The sequence below is a fragment of the Xiphophorus couchianus genome, chromosome 23 (genome assembly GCF_001444195.1).
Source record: "Xiphophorus couchianus chromosome 23, X_couchianus-1.0, whole genome shotgun sequence".
In the NCBI taxonomy this organism is placed as follows: domain Eukaryota; kingdom Metazoa; phylum Chordata; class Actinopteri; order Cyprinodontiformes; family Poeciliidae; genus Xiphophorus; species Xiphophorus couchianus.
The window spans coordinates 4,796,004-4,812,939 of record NC_040250.1 but is presented as its reverse complement, the minus strand read 5'-3'; the positions used below and the strand labels follow the sequence as shown (position 1 = coordinate 4,812,939).

The following is a 16,936-nucleotide window of genomic DNA, read 5'->3' as shown; positions in this document are numbered from 1 at the left end:
GGTCGAAAGAAATCATCCAAGATATCAGGAAGAGAATGAATGGATGAATAAGCTGCTAACAACCCAGTTGGCACTTTTCCTGCTTTATTTTATCACCAGCAATCCCCCACCTACTGTGTTCAGAAATCTTCCCATAACATCCATTACATCAAATTACTCTTCCTTAATTTACAACACAAACAGTGGCTGATTGAAAAAACTCACTCGAGTTTAGAAGGTGAAACCCGGCAGATTTATTAGTCCAAACTCACAGCAGCAGCATCATGTGGAGCTGCTGCTGCCAGTTTCTCAGTGCTCTGGGAAAATTTACTGAAGGCCCTTTTGTTGGGAGAAAGTTCCTGTTTCTCCACCCTAACGGAGCTGATATGCCCTCAAATGTAGGGACTTATTTTCTCAAAAGCTCTGCTTTCTGGTGCACATCTATGTCATTCTGTGTCATAGATTTTCTCCTGTCTCACAATTAGAAAGATCAAAACTGCTTGTTCAATCTTCTAATCATTGTCACTTGTGCACAGCAAAAAACCGTTTTCTTATTTCTTCCAACAAGTTGCAAATGTGTTTGCACAAAAATATGCAAATGCATATTTGCATATGCAAATTTAATAATAATAATAATAAAATGAATAATAATTTTATTATTATTAAATTTAAACCCAGATACTGTCTGGCTTACGCAAGATGGCAATGAAAGAAAGATTGCTAAAACACTTTTCAATAAAATTAATTTTAGACATTGAAAAATGTAATTAAGAAATGACCAGAAAACATCTCTAGCAGCCCACACACACAACTTTAAGGAACAAAATCTAAATAACTCAAGAAGTTAAGAGTCTCAGTCAAGTTTCCAGCTTTGTGGTGACTGCAGCTACAACAACAACCTGGTGGTATTGATTTCATTTTGTTTGGCCTGGATAGTGAAAATGTTCTGGGTTTGTTGTTGTAATAGTAACTTAAAAGGTTTGCTGAATTATAAGGAAGGATAAAAACAGAGTTCATTCATAAACAACTCTAAAAAACTAGATGTGGTGTAAATTGCAACTAATTTCAGTTGTATGAGTATAATAGATTAACAAATATAGATCTAGATGAAATCAGACTGGATTTTTTTTTTTCAAATTGTGCAGCCTCACTTTTACAGCTAAAAAAAGGAAATGAAAGGAAAAACAAAATGTAAAGCGACACAAACTGTTGTGCATTCAATCGAGACTAAATCACATACTCAGAAAGAACCACGACATTGTGCAAAGTCTGAAACACATGGTTTTAATAAAAACTCAGCAGCGGAGAGAAAACCACGTGGATCCCTGCTTCCAGCTTGCAGTGAGAGACATGTTTTATTTCTGAGGGGTTTGATTTCTCTGCTAGAAGCTCAGAAATTTAAAACGGCAATATTTTTCAATCATGAAATTACAGCAATTCAAAGTTTCATTCCCAGAAATGGATGCATGAGATTTATTGTGTGGGAATTATTGTAAAACTCTAAAACTCTGATACAATTTACAGGTGACCTTTTGACTGTACAAACTATGATTTCTGAATCATTAACAATAAAATACTTGTCTTTTCCAGCAGCCATTGTACACCTCATTCAGTGATATTTAATTTCCCTTTGGGATTAATAAAGTAGTTTGGAATTTGAATTTTGAAAACCAGCTGAACAAATGGGGTAGAACTCAGCTTGGGTTGCTAGGTAACATGCTGGAATTTTCTGGGGTTGTTAGGTAACGGTACAGTGTTTGTTGAATGTGACTGAACAGTTGGGAGGTTTTGGAAACGGCTCAGTTTCCAGTCACCAAAAAATATTAACTTATTGCCAAAAAATTGGTGGATGTTTTATTTTTTTAAGTGCTTGGGTTGTTTTTAGAAGCAGCAGAGATCCAAATCCAAGTATAAAACATGAAAAATGTGAATTTTGCATAATAAGTCCTCTTTATCCACAGTTAATTTAGGACTTTAAAAAAGGGGCATTACTTTTTCACACTTTTGTATTTACTTGTATTTAACTTTATCCAATACTAGCAATTTGTTTGATGATGTGAAACATTTAAGTGTGACAAAAAAGCCAAAAGAACAGAAGATGGCTGTCATCAGGTAAACACTTTCACAGTGCTATATAATCAGAAATAAAGGCAAAACTCTGAAGAAACAAACAATTTGGGAACAATTTTCAGAAATAGAGAATTTTCTTAGTATTTCCACAGAAGCTTATTGGTCTTAGCATCTCTCAGGCTCCACTCTGGCTCTTGTGGAGGAATGTAGTCTTTATGAAGCTGCTTTGGTGCTGCCAGCGTCTCAACTCGAACACTTGCTGAACCCTTTTTTGCTGCTCTTGAGACCTGTTTAAAATTTAGCATGAGACAAAAGAAAAAAGAACATAAAAAATATACCTCTAGCTGATGATTAATAAAAACAATTTACCTGGAATTAGACAGCTGAGTAAGTTGAGATAAAACTTCTGTTATAATTAGCAAATAGCTTTGAGTTTGTTCGAACCAAGGAGGCTTTGGAGCAGGGCCGGCCCAAACCTTTTTGGGGCCCTAAGCAGATTTTCATTTTGGGTCTCCCATACCTATATGTTGGTGCTCTTGGGGGCCCTAAGCAGCCACTTAATATTTAAAAAGCTTAATGAGATGACACTTTACAGACGGATTTTGCTTTCTTACAATCCAGATTGGTTCCTCGAAGCGCCCCAGCTGGTAGCAGATGTTGCTCTGCTTCAGTTTGGGCAGCGACAACTGGGCGAGTCGCTGAGATATCCGAGCTGTTCTGGATGCTAAGGAGACGATGGAAGCAGCACTCTGTGGGACAAAAATGGAGAAAGTTCTGTTTTTCTTTATGTTAACAGAGCCAAATGATACAACAAAACAAAGTTTAAGCAGCTTTAGCTTAGCAATTGTTCCAGTAAAGTTTCTCCAAACTGAATGTGAGGTTTTCCAGTGTCGTACCTCCCTGTTGCTGCAGTAGTCAGGATGGGGTTTTTTGGGCTGTGAGAGCTGCAGCAATCGAGCGGTGATGATGACGTTTCTGACTCGGGGATCAACGTGCCAAATGGGACAGTTGTTCTCACACAGAGGTGTGTGAAGGGACCTGTGGGACAATGAAGGGACACTTTTAACATCTTACCTGGAATAGATAAGATAGAGATAAGATAAGATAAGATAAGATAAGATAAATCTTTATTGTCATTGTCACAAGGACAACGAAATTCAAAGGGTGCCATCAGTCAGTGCACATGCCCAAAAACAAAAAATAACTGTCTCACAATTCACACACAACGTAAGAATCAACAAACAACTGGCAAAAAAATAAATAAATAAGAACAGCCACATTCTCACATACATCATTTATGATGATTAATGGTTGTTTTTGATTGCATTTAGTTTTGTTATTGCTATCGGGTAGAAACTGTCTCTGAGACGGTTGGTTCTGGTTCTGGTTGCTCTGTATCTTCTGCCTGAAGGCAGCAGTGTGAACAGAGAATGTCCGGGGTGAGAAGTGTCCTGATATGTTGTGCTTTTCTTAGACAGCGGTTGCTGTGCAGGTCCTCCAGTGAGGGGAGAGGGCAGCCAATGATTTTTTGGGCTGTATTCACAACCCTTTGGAGAGCTTTCCTTTGAGCCGTAGTGCTGCTGTTATACCATACGCAGATACAGTAAGTCAGTATGCTCTCTATGGAGCACTTGTAGAAGGACACCAGCAGCTTCTCCTTGATGCTGTTCCTCCTGAGAACCCTCAGGAAGTACAGTCTTTGCTGGGCCTTTTTTATCAGCTCGAAGGTGTTCATGTTCCATATGAGGCCCTGCTCAATGTGGACCCCCAGGAAACGGAAATCAGCTACCCTCTCCACACATTTTCCCCCAATGGTTAGTGGGGTAATGTCCGTTTTATTCCTCCTGTAATCTATTATGAGTTCTTTTGTCTTTGAGTTGTTGAGGAGCAGATTGTTCTCCCTGCACCACTGCAACAGCCGCTCCACCTCATAAACCGGGGATCATCTACACTGCAAAAACACAAAATCTTACCAAGTAATTTTGGTTTAGTTTTTAGTGCAAATATTGCATTACACTTGAAATAAAACAAGACTAATTTATAAGTAACTTTTCAAAAAGATATGGGAGATTGTTTCAAGTCAAAACTTTCATAATATTAATTAAAAAGTATTAGTTCTGCTGGCAGATTTGTTCCACTTATGGGAAAAATATCTTTTTATAAGTGAAATAATCTGCCAATGGAACTAGTATTTTTTTAAAATTAATATTAAGGAATTATTTACTTCCTGTGTCTTACTGAAAAGTTACTTGTGTTATTTGAAATGTACTGAGATATTTTCACTAGAAACTCAACGAAAATTACTTGGTAAAATTTTCTGTTTTTGCAGCACAAGCTGTTTGTACTCTTCCTCTTTGACCAATGGATAATTTGAGAAATTCCAAATTAAAATACCATAATTTGAAATTAAGTTCAAACAGAAAGCACTTAATTTGTTTTTACTGCAGTGATTTTTCTTTTAATTTGAAATGCTACTTTTTAGCATCGGTCCGTTTCTGGGAACTTTTAATTTGAAAGTACAGGGCCTGTTTACATGGAGTGACAAAAGCTGCATTTAAAAAGGGTTTCTTCTTCTTGAATTGTATTTTGTAATTATGTTACAATTATTACTACAATAATTACTTTCATTATGGACTTTTAAATACCTAAAACCTAACTTTATGTTTTAGTCTGTCTGATTACATATTTTGAAAACATTAAATCTGAAATGACTCAGTACTTAGAATTTTATTTTTTTACCAAATACTTTTTACTCTTACTTGAGTAATTTCTCAAATGGATTTTTTCCCCCCCATTCTCATAAATTTGTGTATGACATACTACTCTACAGTGTTGGTGACATTTCTCCTGGCAGTTTATGATATCCAGTTTATTTATTCCAATTTAAGCTATATATGCTTTTTTCCAGTCATATTTCCCTTTAAGGCTGTAGTATATATTTCCATTCTGCACAAAGTTATTTTTCCACTTTATTTATCTCCCCGCTGGGGATGACTAAATTATAACTAAGGGTTTTCATTCCCATCACATTTAAAGTTGAGCCTCTGAAGTTTTTGTAACTGAAAATATGAACGCAGCCTCCAAATCCAGCAACACCGAGTTCATGATTTATAAAAAGATTTCCGTGGTTGTTCCACGAACATCCCGGGGGTCTGAACTGTGTACAATAAGCTCCATTGTCTCGTCTCCCACAGCCTGACACTGAAATAACAGATGTCCGAACGCTTGTGTCGGACCTGAGCCTTTTCTTCATCTTTATATGTTTAAACAACATGATATGCTGCGTTTGACTGCGATTAAAATCAAGACTTTGGTTTGGATTGTGGCCGCCACAATTTGGACATACATGAACTCTGTAGGGAACATGATATAAAGATAAAACAGGAAATGTCATAAATATGTCCTGCTGCGTTGCTCTTTAATCGTCAGAAAATGCTAATTTGACCTTTCACCTATAGATTACAGTTTATTTTCTACAGCTCCCTTCAAAATGACCTCAATACGACCTAATCCAAACTTTTTTTGTAAGCAATCAGGGTCCATATTCTTTTGCAATTTTATTGTAAATCTTAATTTTTTTTTAATTAAACATGCAATATTTTTATAATATTTAGATACTGGTCTCCCAATTGGAGACTGTATTATGTTTTTATAACTTTTTATTTTTGTGTTTTTATTATGTAAAGTACTTCGAACTGCCTCTTTGCTTAAATGTGCTGTTAAGATGATCTATGTAACATTTATTTAACCAGGAATGTCTCGTTGAGATTAAAAATCTCATATTTGAGAAAGACCTGGGTAAGCAGCAACACACCAATAACTACAAATCAAAACTACTGATTGCAAAACCCAATTAAAATACATTATAATTAATAAAGGAAGAACGATAACAAAGAACAAACACAGCCTAAACACAGGACTAAAATACAATAAACTTGAATGGAAAAAGGAACAATTTTATCATATTAAGGAATTACTGACTTAAAACAGGCTCCTGTATTTTGCAGAAAAGTTACTTGAAAAAAGGTTTTGCCTTATTTCAGGTGTATTAAGATATTTACAGTTGCTATACTTGTTATTTTGTGTTTTTACTGTGTGATTGAACTGAAATTATTTTCTTGTAAAGTGCCATGAAATTACATTTGTTGTATATTAATGCTAGATAGATTTTGGAAAACATAAACAAATACATTTCTAAATCATTTTTAAGTAAAATACATTTACCATAAATTGAATGACACTACATCTTTGCATATATTAATTGGATTTATCAAGCTTATTTGATAAACTTAAAATTATTAATCATTACCAATACATATAATTTGTTATACATGATAGTGGATATTGATAAAAATAAAAGCACATATGTTTTGAGATTTATTATATTATATATTGCAATGTATGGAAAGCAGCAGTTTATTTTTCCCTTTATTTCAATATATTACTTGATTATATAGATACATACATTTTTAATACATATTTTGTATGTTAAAAAATGTATAGAGAAAATAATATATTAGAATATATTCCATTATATTTCAATATATACAACTCTGCAATATATTTACTCATTGGTAAATATATTCTCTTTTTGTAAAGGTCCATGCTTCCTTATTTCCTTACTATGGGTGACTCAAAACATCAACAACATTTCTGCTAATCCTCTAATATGTTATTAATTCTGTAAAAAAAAACTCTCATATGTCAAAGTTTGATGGTTTTTAAAGTCAATGTGTTATATTTTAATAAAGATATAAAATCAATTATTTCATTTACTCTCTCTGTTACTTTAAAGCTCCTCAAATCACATCATGTAAACCAGATCAGTGACATTCACATGACCTCGAATCGTAAAAACATTCCGTTATGTTTGTGTTTGAGTTTTTACCCCGGCTCCTGAGGGCCGCGGCTCCTCGTTCTGGGCGCTGACAATCGCAGAGTGTTTTCGTACTGAGACGTCTTGGAGGAAGGATGCCTGGTCTTCCTGAAGACGCTCGCCTCTTCCTCCTCATGTTTCCTGCAGGAAAATGGCAGCCATTATATGTTGCACATCTCAGACAAAAGAGCGAGAAGGAAGAAGGTGGAGGCAGACAGAACAATGGTGGAATGTAACTCCTGGATGTTGGATGCATGAGTGGAAAACCACCTGAAGGCAGGAAATATTTACATTTTCATAAACACCAAGGACTATATCATGACACATGATGTGAAAATTCTCTTTAACTCAAAAAAGAACTTATTTTAATCATAAAGACTTTATAAGAAGGGTGGTTTAAACAATTGTTATGTATGTTTTTATGCAATACATGCATAAAATAGCTACAACTCTGCAAAGACATAAATTATACCAAGTAATTTTTTTCTAGCTTGTAGTGTAAATATCTTAGTACACTTAAATTAAGAGAAAAATAACTTACAAATAAACTTTCAGCAAGAAACATGAGCTTGTTTTCGGTAAATATTTTGTTAATATTAATGAAAAAGTAATTATTTCACTTATAACATGGGGAAATTGTGGCTGTATCTCTGACCTTTAGCAAACAGAGTTTTATAAATAAGTCTCAACAGAAAAAAAACCCTCTAAATGTTTTCATCTCCACACTTGAAGCCAAACCAGCTGATGACTCCTATTATCTTCTGCTCCAGTGTAATTATCATTATCAGGGGTCCTTCCTGTGTGGGCCTCTGATTAAATTACCTTGAATATCGCTGAGGCAGAGAAACAACAAACTCTACCTACAATCCTCACTTATCACCATCCGGCTGAGCCTGACAGCTCTCCGGGGAGATCGCCTCCGACCTGGCGTCGGTCCTGAACATCACTTTGCAGCCTCTTACATCCACTTTGTGAAAAACTCCCCACACAAATATGTTGATTTACTGCAACACTGAAAGCCTGTCAGCAAATCACAAGCAGTCCTTCCTTTCTATAGTTTTCCAGACAGTCATCAATAATGACTGTCTGGAGGTCTGCAGGTGCTTTTCTTGCCTCCGGGGGTCCTCCCTTGCTGAGAAGTCTCTTTTGTGTTGAGCCAGGTATTGGATTCTTGCAGTCGGAGTAGCTTTGAGCGCGGCGGTGGAGATGGGCCATATCGGCTCCTGGTTGCCCCAGCTCACCTTCTCACTGATCAATAAAGGGACAAAAAGTTTCCAACACAGCTATAAAGTTTCAAAAATGCACTAAAGGGGGAAGAAAATTGACATTTGAAATCGAAAACTACTTTTACACTGCAAAAACACAAAATCTTACAAAGTACTTTTGTTCTAGTTTCTAGTGCAAATATATTAGTACACTTGGAATTAGATAAAACTAACTTGCAAGTGAGATATATTAGCTTGTAAGTAAATCAATAAACCTAAATAGTTAAAGGGACCTATAATGGAAAATCACTTTTTATACATTTTCATACTTCCATTTCTGTTCCTAAAAACAGTCTAAGTGCTTAAAAAAAATCACTGTTGAGTTTTGGCAATGCGTTAATGTTTTTTGGTGTCTTGAAAACAATTTTCAAAATCCTCCTGATTGTTGAGTCACAGAGCGCTGTTACCTAGCAACCCCAGCAAAGCCCAGCCTATTACCTAGCAACCCAAGCGGAAATCCAGCACATTTTTTAACTGGTTTTACCACTGTAGGTGTTTTGTTGTTGACTTAACATCCAGAAACCACTTGCTGCACTTTTGTTGGTTGTGCAGGAGGCTACATTTCTGCTTTTCAAAGATGTGTAGTTGTAAAATGCGTACCTGTTTGCAGCCATTTTCACATGTGAATGTAAATGTTGAGTCAGAGGTTTGTGGTCATCTGCTGATTATTTGGATTTAAAGCAACAGAGGCCCTAAAACAGCCCATTAAGAACGGAGCTCAAAATAAGCAGAACTGAGGAGACTAAAATCTCTCTAAGAATAATTTTGTGCAAAAAACAGCAATAAACAGGTTTAGTAGTTCTAAATCACTAACTACTTTGTTGGTGGTTTAGATTACAGCATATCAAATGTGATTTGCTAGAGATCTTCTGTTGAACTCATGACCATAAACCCATCTTAACCTGTTCAAGAAAAGAGGCATAATAGGTCACCTTTAAAATGAATGAAAAAGTATTAGTTCCACTGGCAGATTATTTCCCTTATGGGAAAAAAAGTCATAAAATAATCTGCCAGTACAATGAGTACTTGAGTTATTGACTTAAAACAAACTCTTATATGTTGATGAAAAGTTGAAAAGTTAGTTTTGTCTTATTTCAAGAGTACTCTCAAAAGTAGACCAAAAATACTTACGATTTTGAGTTTTTGCAATGAAACACAGCTGTGAAGTTAAAATAAACACACAACAGGAGGAAGAAATTTTATATTTTAAATCTAAAAGAATAGTTAAACAGTTGTATCAATAACCAGACTGAGTTTAGCTTTATTTGGATTCAGTTTCAGGTTGGATCAGTGACTGAATGTCTCAAAGCCGAACATTTTTAAGCTCTTAACCAGATCTGCAGAGGTCACTGTGGGGCTTTCTGTGGTTTCAGGAAAGAAAAGCTCGAGCTGCTCACCAAGGAGTCGTCTCCCAGACTGTTTTTGAGGTTTTATGCTGCGCCAGTTCCAAGATTCTGCCAAATCACACACAATCCACAAGACATGCATCCACGTTAAATATGAGGGGAATTTAAGGAAATCTGGGATCAGATTCAACATGCAATCACCACCATAACTACAGCCGATATTATAACTCATAACAAACTCATAGATACATGAACGATAGAACAGCAGCACCTCTTTGAGGGATCAAATCTTGGTCGGACACCTGCAGGTTTAAATGCATCAGAATTATCAAACTGAATTGATTTGATGATGCAACAAGGAAAAACTTACCTTGTTTTCCAGACACCATCTTCACCGTCTCTGCTGGACATGTCACAATAATCTGCTGCTGTTGCTATGGAGCCATGAGTCCCTAGCAACCAGCTGATGAGTCCTTGAAACTGGAGTCTGCTTTGTTACCGTCTCAGGATGTTGAAAGTGATACAAATGGGTCAGTGAGCAAAGAAGGATGATCTTCTGTTACCGATTCAGGACTTCATTTGAACATGTCTGAACATCTGGACCTAAAGTTTGCATCCATACTAAGATGCCAAATAAAAAATAAATACTTTCTGCACCTGGTCTGATAACTTTGAATAAATACAAAATGTAGTTTTTAAATGATTTAATTTACTGAAAGAAAAAAAAGCCATCCAAATCAACCTGGTTGTAATGGGAAAAAACTCATGAAAAACTCATATTGATTTACCAGAAGCCTGCACAAGTCACATCCAGATCTGATTTTACCAGAACAGCAGAATTAAGAAATCTCTCAAGCATGAAGTCAGGTAAAAGATTCAAATAAATAAAAAAAACAGATGAGAAAGTCTTTAACATTTTTCAGTCTACAAAGTTATTTATAAGGAACACCTTGATGATCCTGACGACTTTTGGCAAAACATTCTCCTGATTGACAAGACAAAAGTGAAACTTTCTAAAAATTGTGACTTGTTAAATCTGAGGTAAATCATTTCAGAAACTGAGCATTATTAGAGCAATATCAAACATGTGCTATGTTCTATAGAAGGCGCTTATTAGATTGTACAAAAGGTCAGTTTTAAACCAATAAAAGTTCAAGAAGTGAAGCTATTTGGGGACAACAGACTTTCTCTTGTTTCATCTTTTCTTGCTACCTGCTGAAAATGTCCATTTTATGTAATGAACAATAAAATGTGTTATCTTGGGTGAAACTTTTTGACCATAACTCCAAAATATTTGCTTCTCTTTATAAGCTAAAAATAAAAATGTGCTACCAAATCATCACAAAATGAGGCCACGATATTCCCCATGTTGAAATCTAAAGGTAATAAAGGATGTGAACACTTAGTTTCTCCCTGAAAGGTTAAAGTTAGTTATTTTCTTATAGTTTTTTCACACTGGAGGTAGAAGTCAGGAATTATTCAGCTTTATTTTCCATTATAATGTGGGGAATTTTTATGTCACCGATATGTCATCCAAATGACATATAGTCATCCAAAAATCAACCAGAAAGTTTTGTAAAAAATTTATTTTTAGTGCAAAAAAGAATATTGAACAAATAATTGTCTTTTTTTATTGAGACTTTTAGTTTTGCTCAGCTTTATGAAACATTTGTAAGCCAAGTGAACTAAACAGATTTCCACAGATTTAATAAAGAAAGGAAAAGAAACAGAAAATGAAATGGGTAAAATAAAAACATCCACCTGCTTAACAGCTTAAAAAAACAAAATCCTGTCAACTTACGATCAAAATAAACATTTGGAACAGAAAACTGTTTTTGCACAGTAAAATAAAACAGTGGTGTGTAGTGTTTCTGCTGCAGGTTTTTAATTTGAAATTAACAGAAAAGTTTAAATATAAATGAATCGGCTCATTGGCGGCTCCAAGTGGCTGAAAAACGTAACTGCTCTAAACTTGACCAATAACCAAATATAATTTTGTTACTCACATGTATAAAATTAAAAGTGCAGACTTGCTTTTTCCCGCCAAGAGACTTTAATGGGGTTTTTTTCTGTCTGTTATTTATTCTTTTCTTAAAGCACATTAATTAACAATAAATGTTTTAAAGCTTTAAAACACCTAAAGCATGTAACAAAATCGCCATGAACTTAAAACCTTTGATGTCCTCCCATTTCTTTAAATAAGAATGCAAATGAAAAAAATAAAGGATTTGTTGCATTGGCTCAGCAACACTGCATCATTTCTAAACCTCCATGATTTATCTGTCTCCAGAAACCATCTGGAAGATCAGGTCCCGAGCATCCTGGACCCCTGAGCAGAGCTCCGAGTCGCCCTTCCTCACATGGGTACCGATGAGGAACAGCCGGCGGTCCCCGGCTTCAGACAGTGACAAAGCGTCATGGAGGTCAGTGATGTTACAGGATGTGGGAAGATCCTGGAAACAGAAAATAATCATGACGACACACCTGGCTCCACATAAATAAAGGAACTCTTTTGACTTCATTAGCAGTAAAACTCATAGTTAGCTTTTAACTTTTATTAAAAGAGGACTTTCTATGCAAAGTTTCCACATGTTTGTACTACCATTTGGGTTTCTACAGCTCCTAAAAACAGCCCAAGCACTGAAAAAACAAAACCACTTAGCCGTTTTTTGACAATAAGTTGAAAATGACTTGTTTTAGAAACATTCGGAATGTAACAAAGCAGCAGCCACTGTCCGTTACCTAGCAACCCCAGCTAAGTCCAGCAAGTTACCTAGTAACTCAAGCTGAGCTCCAGCACGTTTGTTCATCTGGCTGTATGCGTATGAGCCGTGCAATAGCTGCTGGAAAAGCCAACAGTTTTGTTGTTGACTTACAATCCAGAAACCACTTGTAGCATTCTTATTGGTTGTACAGGAGGCTCTACTTCTGCTATTCAAAGATGTACGGTTGTATAATAATGCACCTGTTTGCAGCCATTTTCACATACAAGTGTTAGGAGGTGTGTCCAGAAGCAGCTTATTTTGATTTAAAGAGGCCCTAAAACTACAACGTCGCATTAGGACCATTGTAAATTGCTGCCAAAAATTGTATAAATTGAGATTAATATGAGAAATCTTCTCAAAAATACTTGGAATTTTTCTGAGCTTGTTGAAGTCAAAAATTGAAGTTGTTGAAAATTGAAAATTTGAGTTTTTTTCTTGTAAATGTTTGACTATTAGAACTCAGAAATTTTCAAGTTTTTTTCAAAAAGAATTCTGAGATTAATATCAAATTTTCTATGTTTTTTTTGGCAGAAATTTACTCCCTTTATCCATCTACAATGGCCCTGATATGCAGACATACTAAAGCAGGAGTTCAAAATAGGCAGAACTGACGTAACTAAAATCTGATCATCTAATAATTTTGTGCAGAAAATGTAATGAACATGTTTTGTATCGCCCACAGATCTATTCTAACCTGTTCAAGCAAGCAACTTTAAAATCTGTGACATCCAGGATTGCTTTTTCTTCTCACCTGTTTGTTGGCCAGCACCATTAAAGGCAGATGGGGGTGAAGGACCAGCAGCTCGTGTAAATGTTTCTTGGTGACTGGAAAAAGCTCTGGGTTGGCAGAGTCGACCACAAACACCAGCAGCAGAGCTTTGGGCGTGTACTTCTGCCAGTATGGCCGCAGATTCTCCCCACCGCCGACTGAAACAGACACAAACCGACCTTAGTTCAAATGTTTCAACATCTAAATGTCTTGAATTATTTACATTTAAAGTAAAATAAAAGAGACTCAAAATATAAAAGTACAAAGTCACCTACTTGGCACTGGAATGAAAATATATAATTCAATGCAACAATGAGACTACAACTAATTAAAATGAAGCAATAAATTATGACAGAGAAATTGTTTTATTTTGACCAATTCCACTTTAAAACAGACAAACAAACAAACAAACCAACATTTTTGGCTAATGAGTTTTGGTTTACAGTGTTTCATTGATCATGTGTGAGATAAAGTGTACTGTGCTGCAAAAACCTATTTGCCCTCATACTGATTTCTTTGTTTTAAACACAAAATGCAGCTTTTTCATTCAGGAAAGTGCACAGAGCAAACAGACTCAAGAAAAAGCTATTTTCTGAAAGATAATACACTCTTAGCAGTAATTAAGCAAATGCTGCACAAAATAGATAAACATTCCAAAAAATAATCAAGGAAACAGATATTACACTGCAAAAATACAAAATCTTGCAAGTATTTTTGTTCTAGTTTCTAGTTCAAATATCTTGGTACACTTGAAAAACTAACTTAGAAGTAACATTACAGAAAGAAATACAACAGTGCTTGTTACAGTAACAGATTATTTCACTGTTTTTCCCACGTAATAAATGACAATAAGCTAATGGAACTAGTTCTTTTCATCGATATTAAATTATTGACTTAACAAGCTCATATTTCTTACTGAAAAGTTACTTTTTAAGTTGATCTCAACAAGATATTTGCAGTAGAAGCTAAACCAAAAACACTAAAATACTATGTTGTTTTAGGCAATAAAATGTTAAAAAAGGGGTTGGACTATTTGTTTACTTTAATATTTTTATGTATTTCTAATACTGTATTAAAAAGGTTTAAATGAAATTTCTGCCAGATGTGCCATTTTGTTTTATCCGATTAATCAATAACTAAAATAATAATTTGTTGTAACCCTAAAAGATTTAAAAACCATGTTTTGAAGATGTAGAGTAAAATTCTGCTCTACTGTTGTTTCATGTTTAAGCTATTAATAACTTCAGCCATAAACTCTCTACAGAACCAAGACAAGAACAATAAATCAGTGAAAACGTCTCGGGGCATTTTAAATCTCTGCGTCGAGGCAAAGCCGAGAACAAGTTCAGACTCACTTTCTAGAAACTCGATGTCCATGTCATCTTTGCTGATGGAGATGGCGTTAAGGCCCTGCGTCGGCTCCACGTCCTGCTCCAGACTGCCGCTGGAAAAACAGTGCAGCAGGCTCGTTTTCCCGGCTCCGTCCAGACCCAGGACCAGAACCTGGGTTCCCTCTGACTCCACAGGACGGGCCTGGAACACAAAACACAGCTGTAGCCGAGTTCTGCATTATTAATGAAATCAAATCTGCACAAGTGGGGAGAGAAAATGAGCTGAAAGATGGAGGATGTGTGGCAGAAAAAATTAAAATAGATGTTTAAGACTTTCAACAATTGTTAATTACAGAGTTATGGATCTTATAATTAGAATCAGAATAATTATTTTTATTCTTATTTGTTACATTTTGGCTGATATTGTTTAGTAAACACTAACAAAATGTGTCATCCTTTTTTTCTTTTCATCCATTCATCCATTTTCTTCCGCTTTATCCAGGGTCAGGTTGCGGTGGCAGCAGCTTCAGAAGGGAGGCCCAGACTTCTCTCTCCTGAGCCACTTGTTCCAGACGCTGTGCCAATCCGCCCGTCGATCTCCAGCTCCCTTCTTCCCTCATTCGTGAACAAGATCCCGAGATACTTGAACTCCTCCACTTGGGGCAGGCCAGGGCTCTCCAAGGGACACGGTTGAATGCCTTCTCCAAGTCCACAAAACACATGTAGACCGGTTGGGCGAACTCCAGGCCCCTGCTGAGGGTGTAGAGCTGGTCCAGTGTTCCACAACCAGGACGAAAACACATTGCTCTTCCTGAATCAGAGGTTCGACTATCCGACGGACCCCCCAATCCAGGACCTCTGAGACCTTTCTTCTTTTCCTGCTTAATTTCCTTTTTTCTTTTCATGCTTAATTATTTTTACTGCCTTCCTTTTCACATTTTTGAATGAACTCTCATTTGAAAAAACTTTTAAACTGTTTCAAAAACATGTATAATAATGTAAAACGAAATAGCAAGCATCCCAGTCTCAACAAAGGCAAAGTTTTTCATTCTTTAAAACACAAAAAATAGGTTACACAGATTTTTTTTTTTTTACATTTACACAACAAACCTGCACTAGTATTCTACGGTTCTTGCAGACAGATATACAAAGTCTTTATCTTATTTTTGAAAGTAAAAAAAGGCTTTTTACCATGATTTTTTTACTTCTTCTGCACCATGTTCCCAAAAGTATTTACTCCTCCCTCTAGCTATTTAAATTCATGTGGGTCATGCTGTGAATTTCAGCAGGGAACAGGGTATCAGTTGTTGACAATCTCTGCTAATCCAACTCATTTGCTTTAGCCGCTCCATTAAATCTCTCCCTGGTTGTTAGAAGGTTGGACAGAGAGATGTTGGAGTAGGGGATATAAACAATGAGAAATGGAAGAGATGATTTGAACTTCTACCTATCTCAGCATCCATAAAACTTTTTTTAACAACTTCTTTGGAATTTGGGGTCAAAGTTCAGATATTATTTCAGAGTTTGGGATGCTAAATAGCTGCTCCAAGTAATAAAAACAAACAAAAAAATATGAACAAAGGCTACAAAAACTAATTACTCCAACAGGCTGCCACCATGACCCGATAAATATTACATTTTAATAGATAGATATGCATTTAGTAACTAGTTAACGAACCATGGATAAATAATGAAATACATTTCCCAGAATACAACTCTCAGTAACTTCCAGAGTACGTGCTCCAACATACAATATGGAGGTTTAAAATTAAAAACTAAAAGTGCGCTATCATCTTGGAGGTCGTTTAAACAAGTAAAAATATTCCTGAAGTTATCTGGAGTGAATATTTCTAACTCCTGAACAGTTAGAAAAACTCACTTACCGCTGCTGTTGTCGCAGCCTTAGCGGGAACAACAGTTTCTTCAACCGGAGCTTCCTTCTCCCTTCCCACCTCCACCTCGTCCTCCTCCTCCCTGCCGTTTCTGCCATCCTCTCCCGGTCGAGTTTCGAGCTTCTTCTCCTTCCGGGATGAACCGTAGCTCCAAATAAGATAAGCGACTCCGCCTGCGAGAACGGCGGAGGCGCCGAGGACTCCCGCATTCCTCAGACCGACCATGGTGCTCAACTGTCAGCTTAACTGCTGCGTAGTGGGCGCCGGTTAGCGTATGAAGAAGACATTATCTAAATTATAACAAAAAAACGGAGTTTGTCTATGCTACTCCATGCAACACTTCTCAACAAGTGGATTAAGTCACAGGAAGCTCCGGATGAACTTCTCCATGCCATATATCCGGGTGAAACAGATTCTGTTGATGCAGTTTCAAGAAGTGGCCGCCAGATGGAGCAAATCTGTTTGCGGATGATAAAGTGAAGTCTGACCAGCGGGGGTCGCTGCTGTTCCTGATTTCAATTATGTTGAAACAGTGCATGAGCTTGTTATAAATCCTTTGATACACTTCTGCTGTTAAAAAAAACATGAGTATTAGCATAAATTCAATATTGTGATATATTCAAGAATTTGCATTATGTTGTGT

General features: G+C 36.2%; 1 protein-coding gene and 1 long non-coding RNA gene across 2 annotated transcripts; both read right to left on the bottom strand.

Moving 5' to 3' along the window:
- Positions 1–1,242: 1,242 nt before the first annotated feature.
- On the bottom strand, positions 1,243–7,389 carry LOC114139310 (uncharacterized). The gene is made up of 4 exons (XR_003594420.1): positions 6,938–7,389; positions 2,946–3,087; positions 2,664–2,798; positions 1,243–2,336 (listed from the first exon to the last, which is right to left on the bottom strand). It is a non-coding gene; the product is annotated as an uncharacterized LOC114139310 (long non-coding RNA).
- A 3,717-nt stretch (positions 7,390–11,106) lies between these two features.
- On the bottom strand, positions 11,107–16,728 carry arl9 (ADP-ribosylation factor-like 9). The gene is made up of 4 exons (XM_028009726.1): positions 16,285–16,728; positions 14,426–14,603; positions 13,053–13,228; positions 11,107–11,989 (listed from the first exon to the last, which is right to left on the bottom strand). Exons 1-4 carry the CDS (start codon positions 16,516–16,518, stop codon positions 11,813–11,815), a joined length of 765 nt encoding a protein of 254 aa, XP_027865527.1. The 5' UTR covers positions 16,519–16,728; the 3' UTR covers positions 11,107–11,812.
- Between the last annotated feature and the right edge of the window lie 208 nt (positions 16,729–16,936).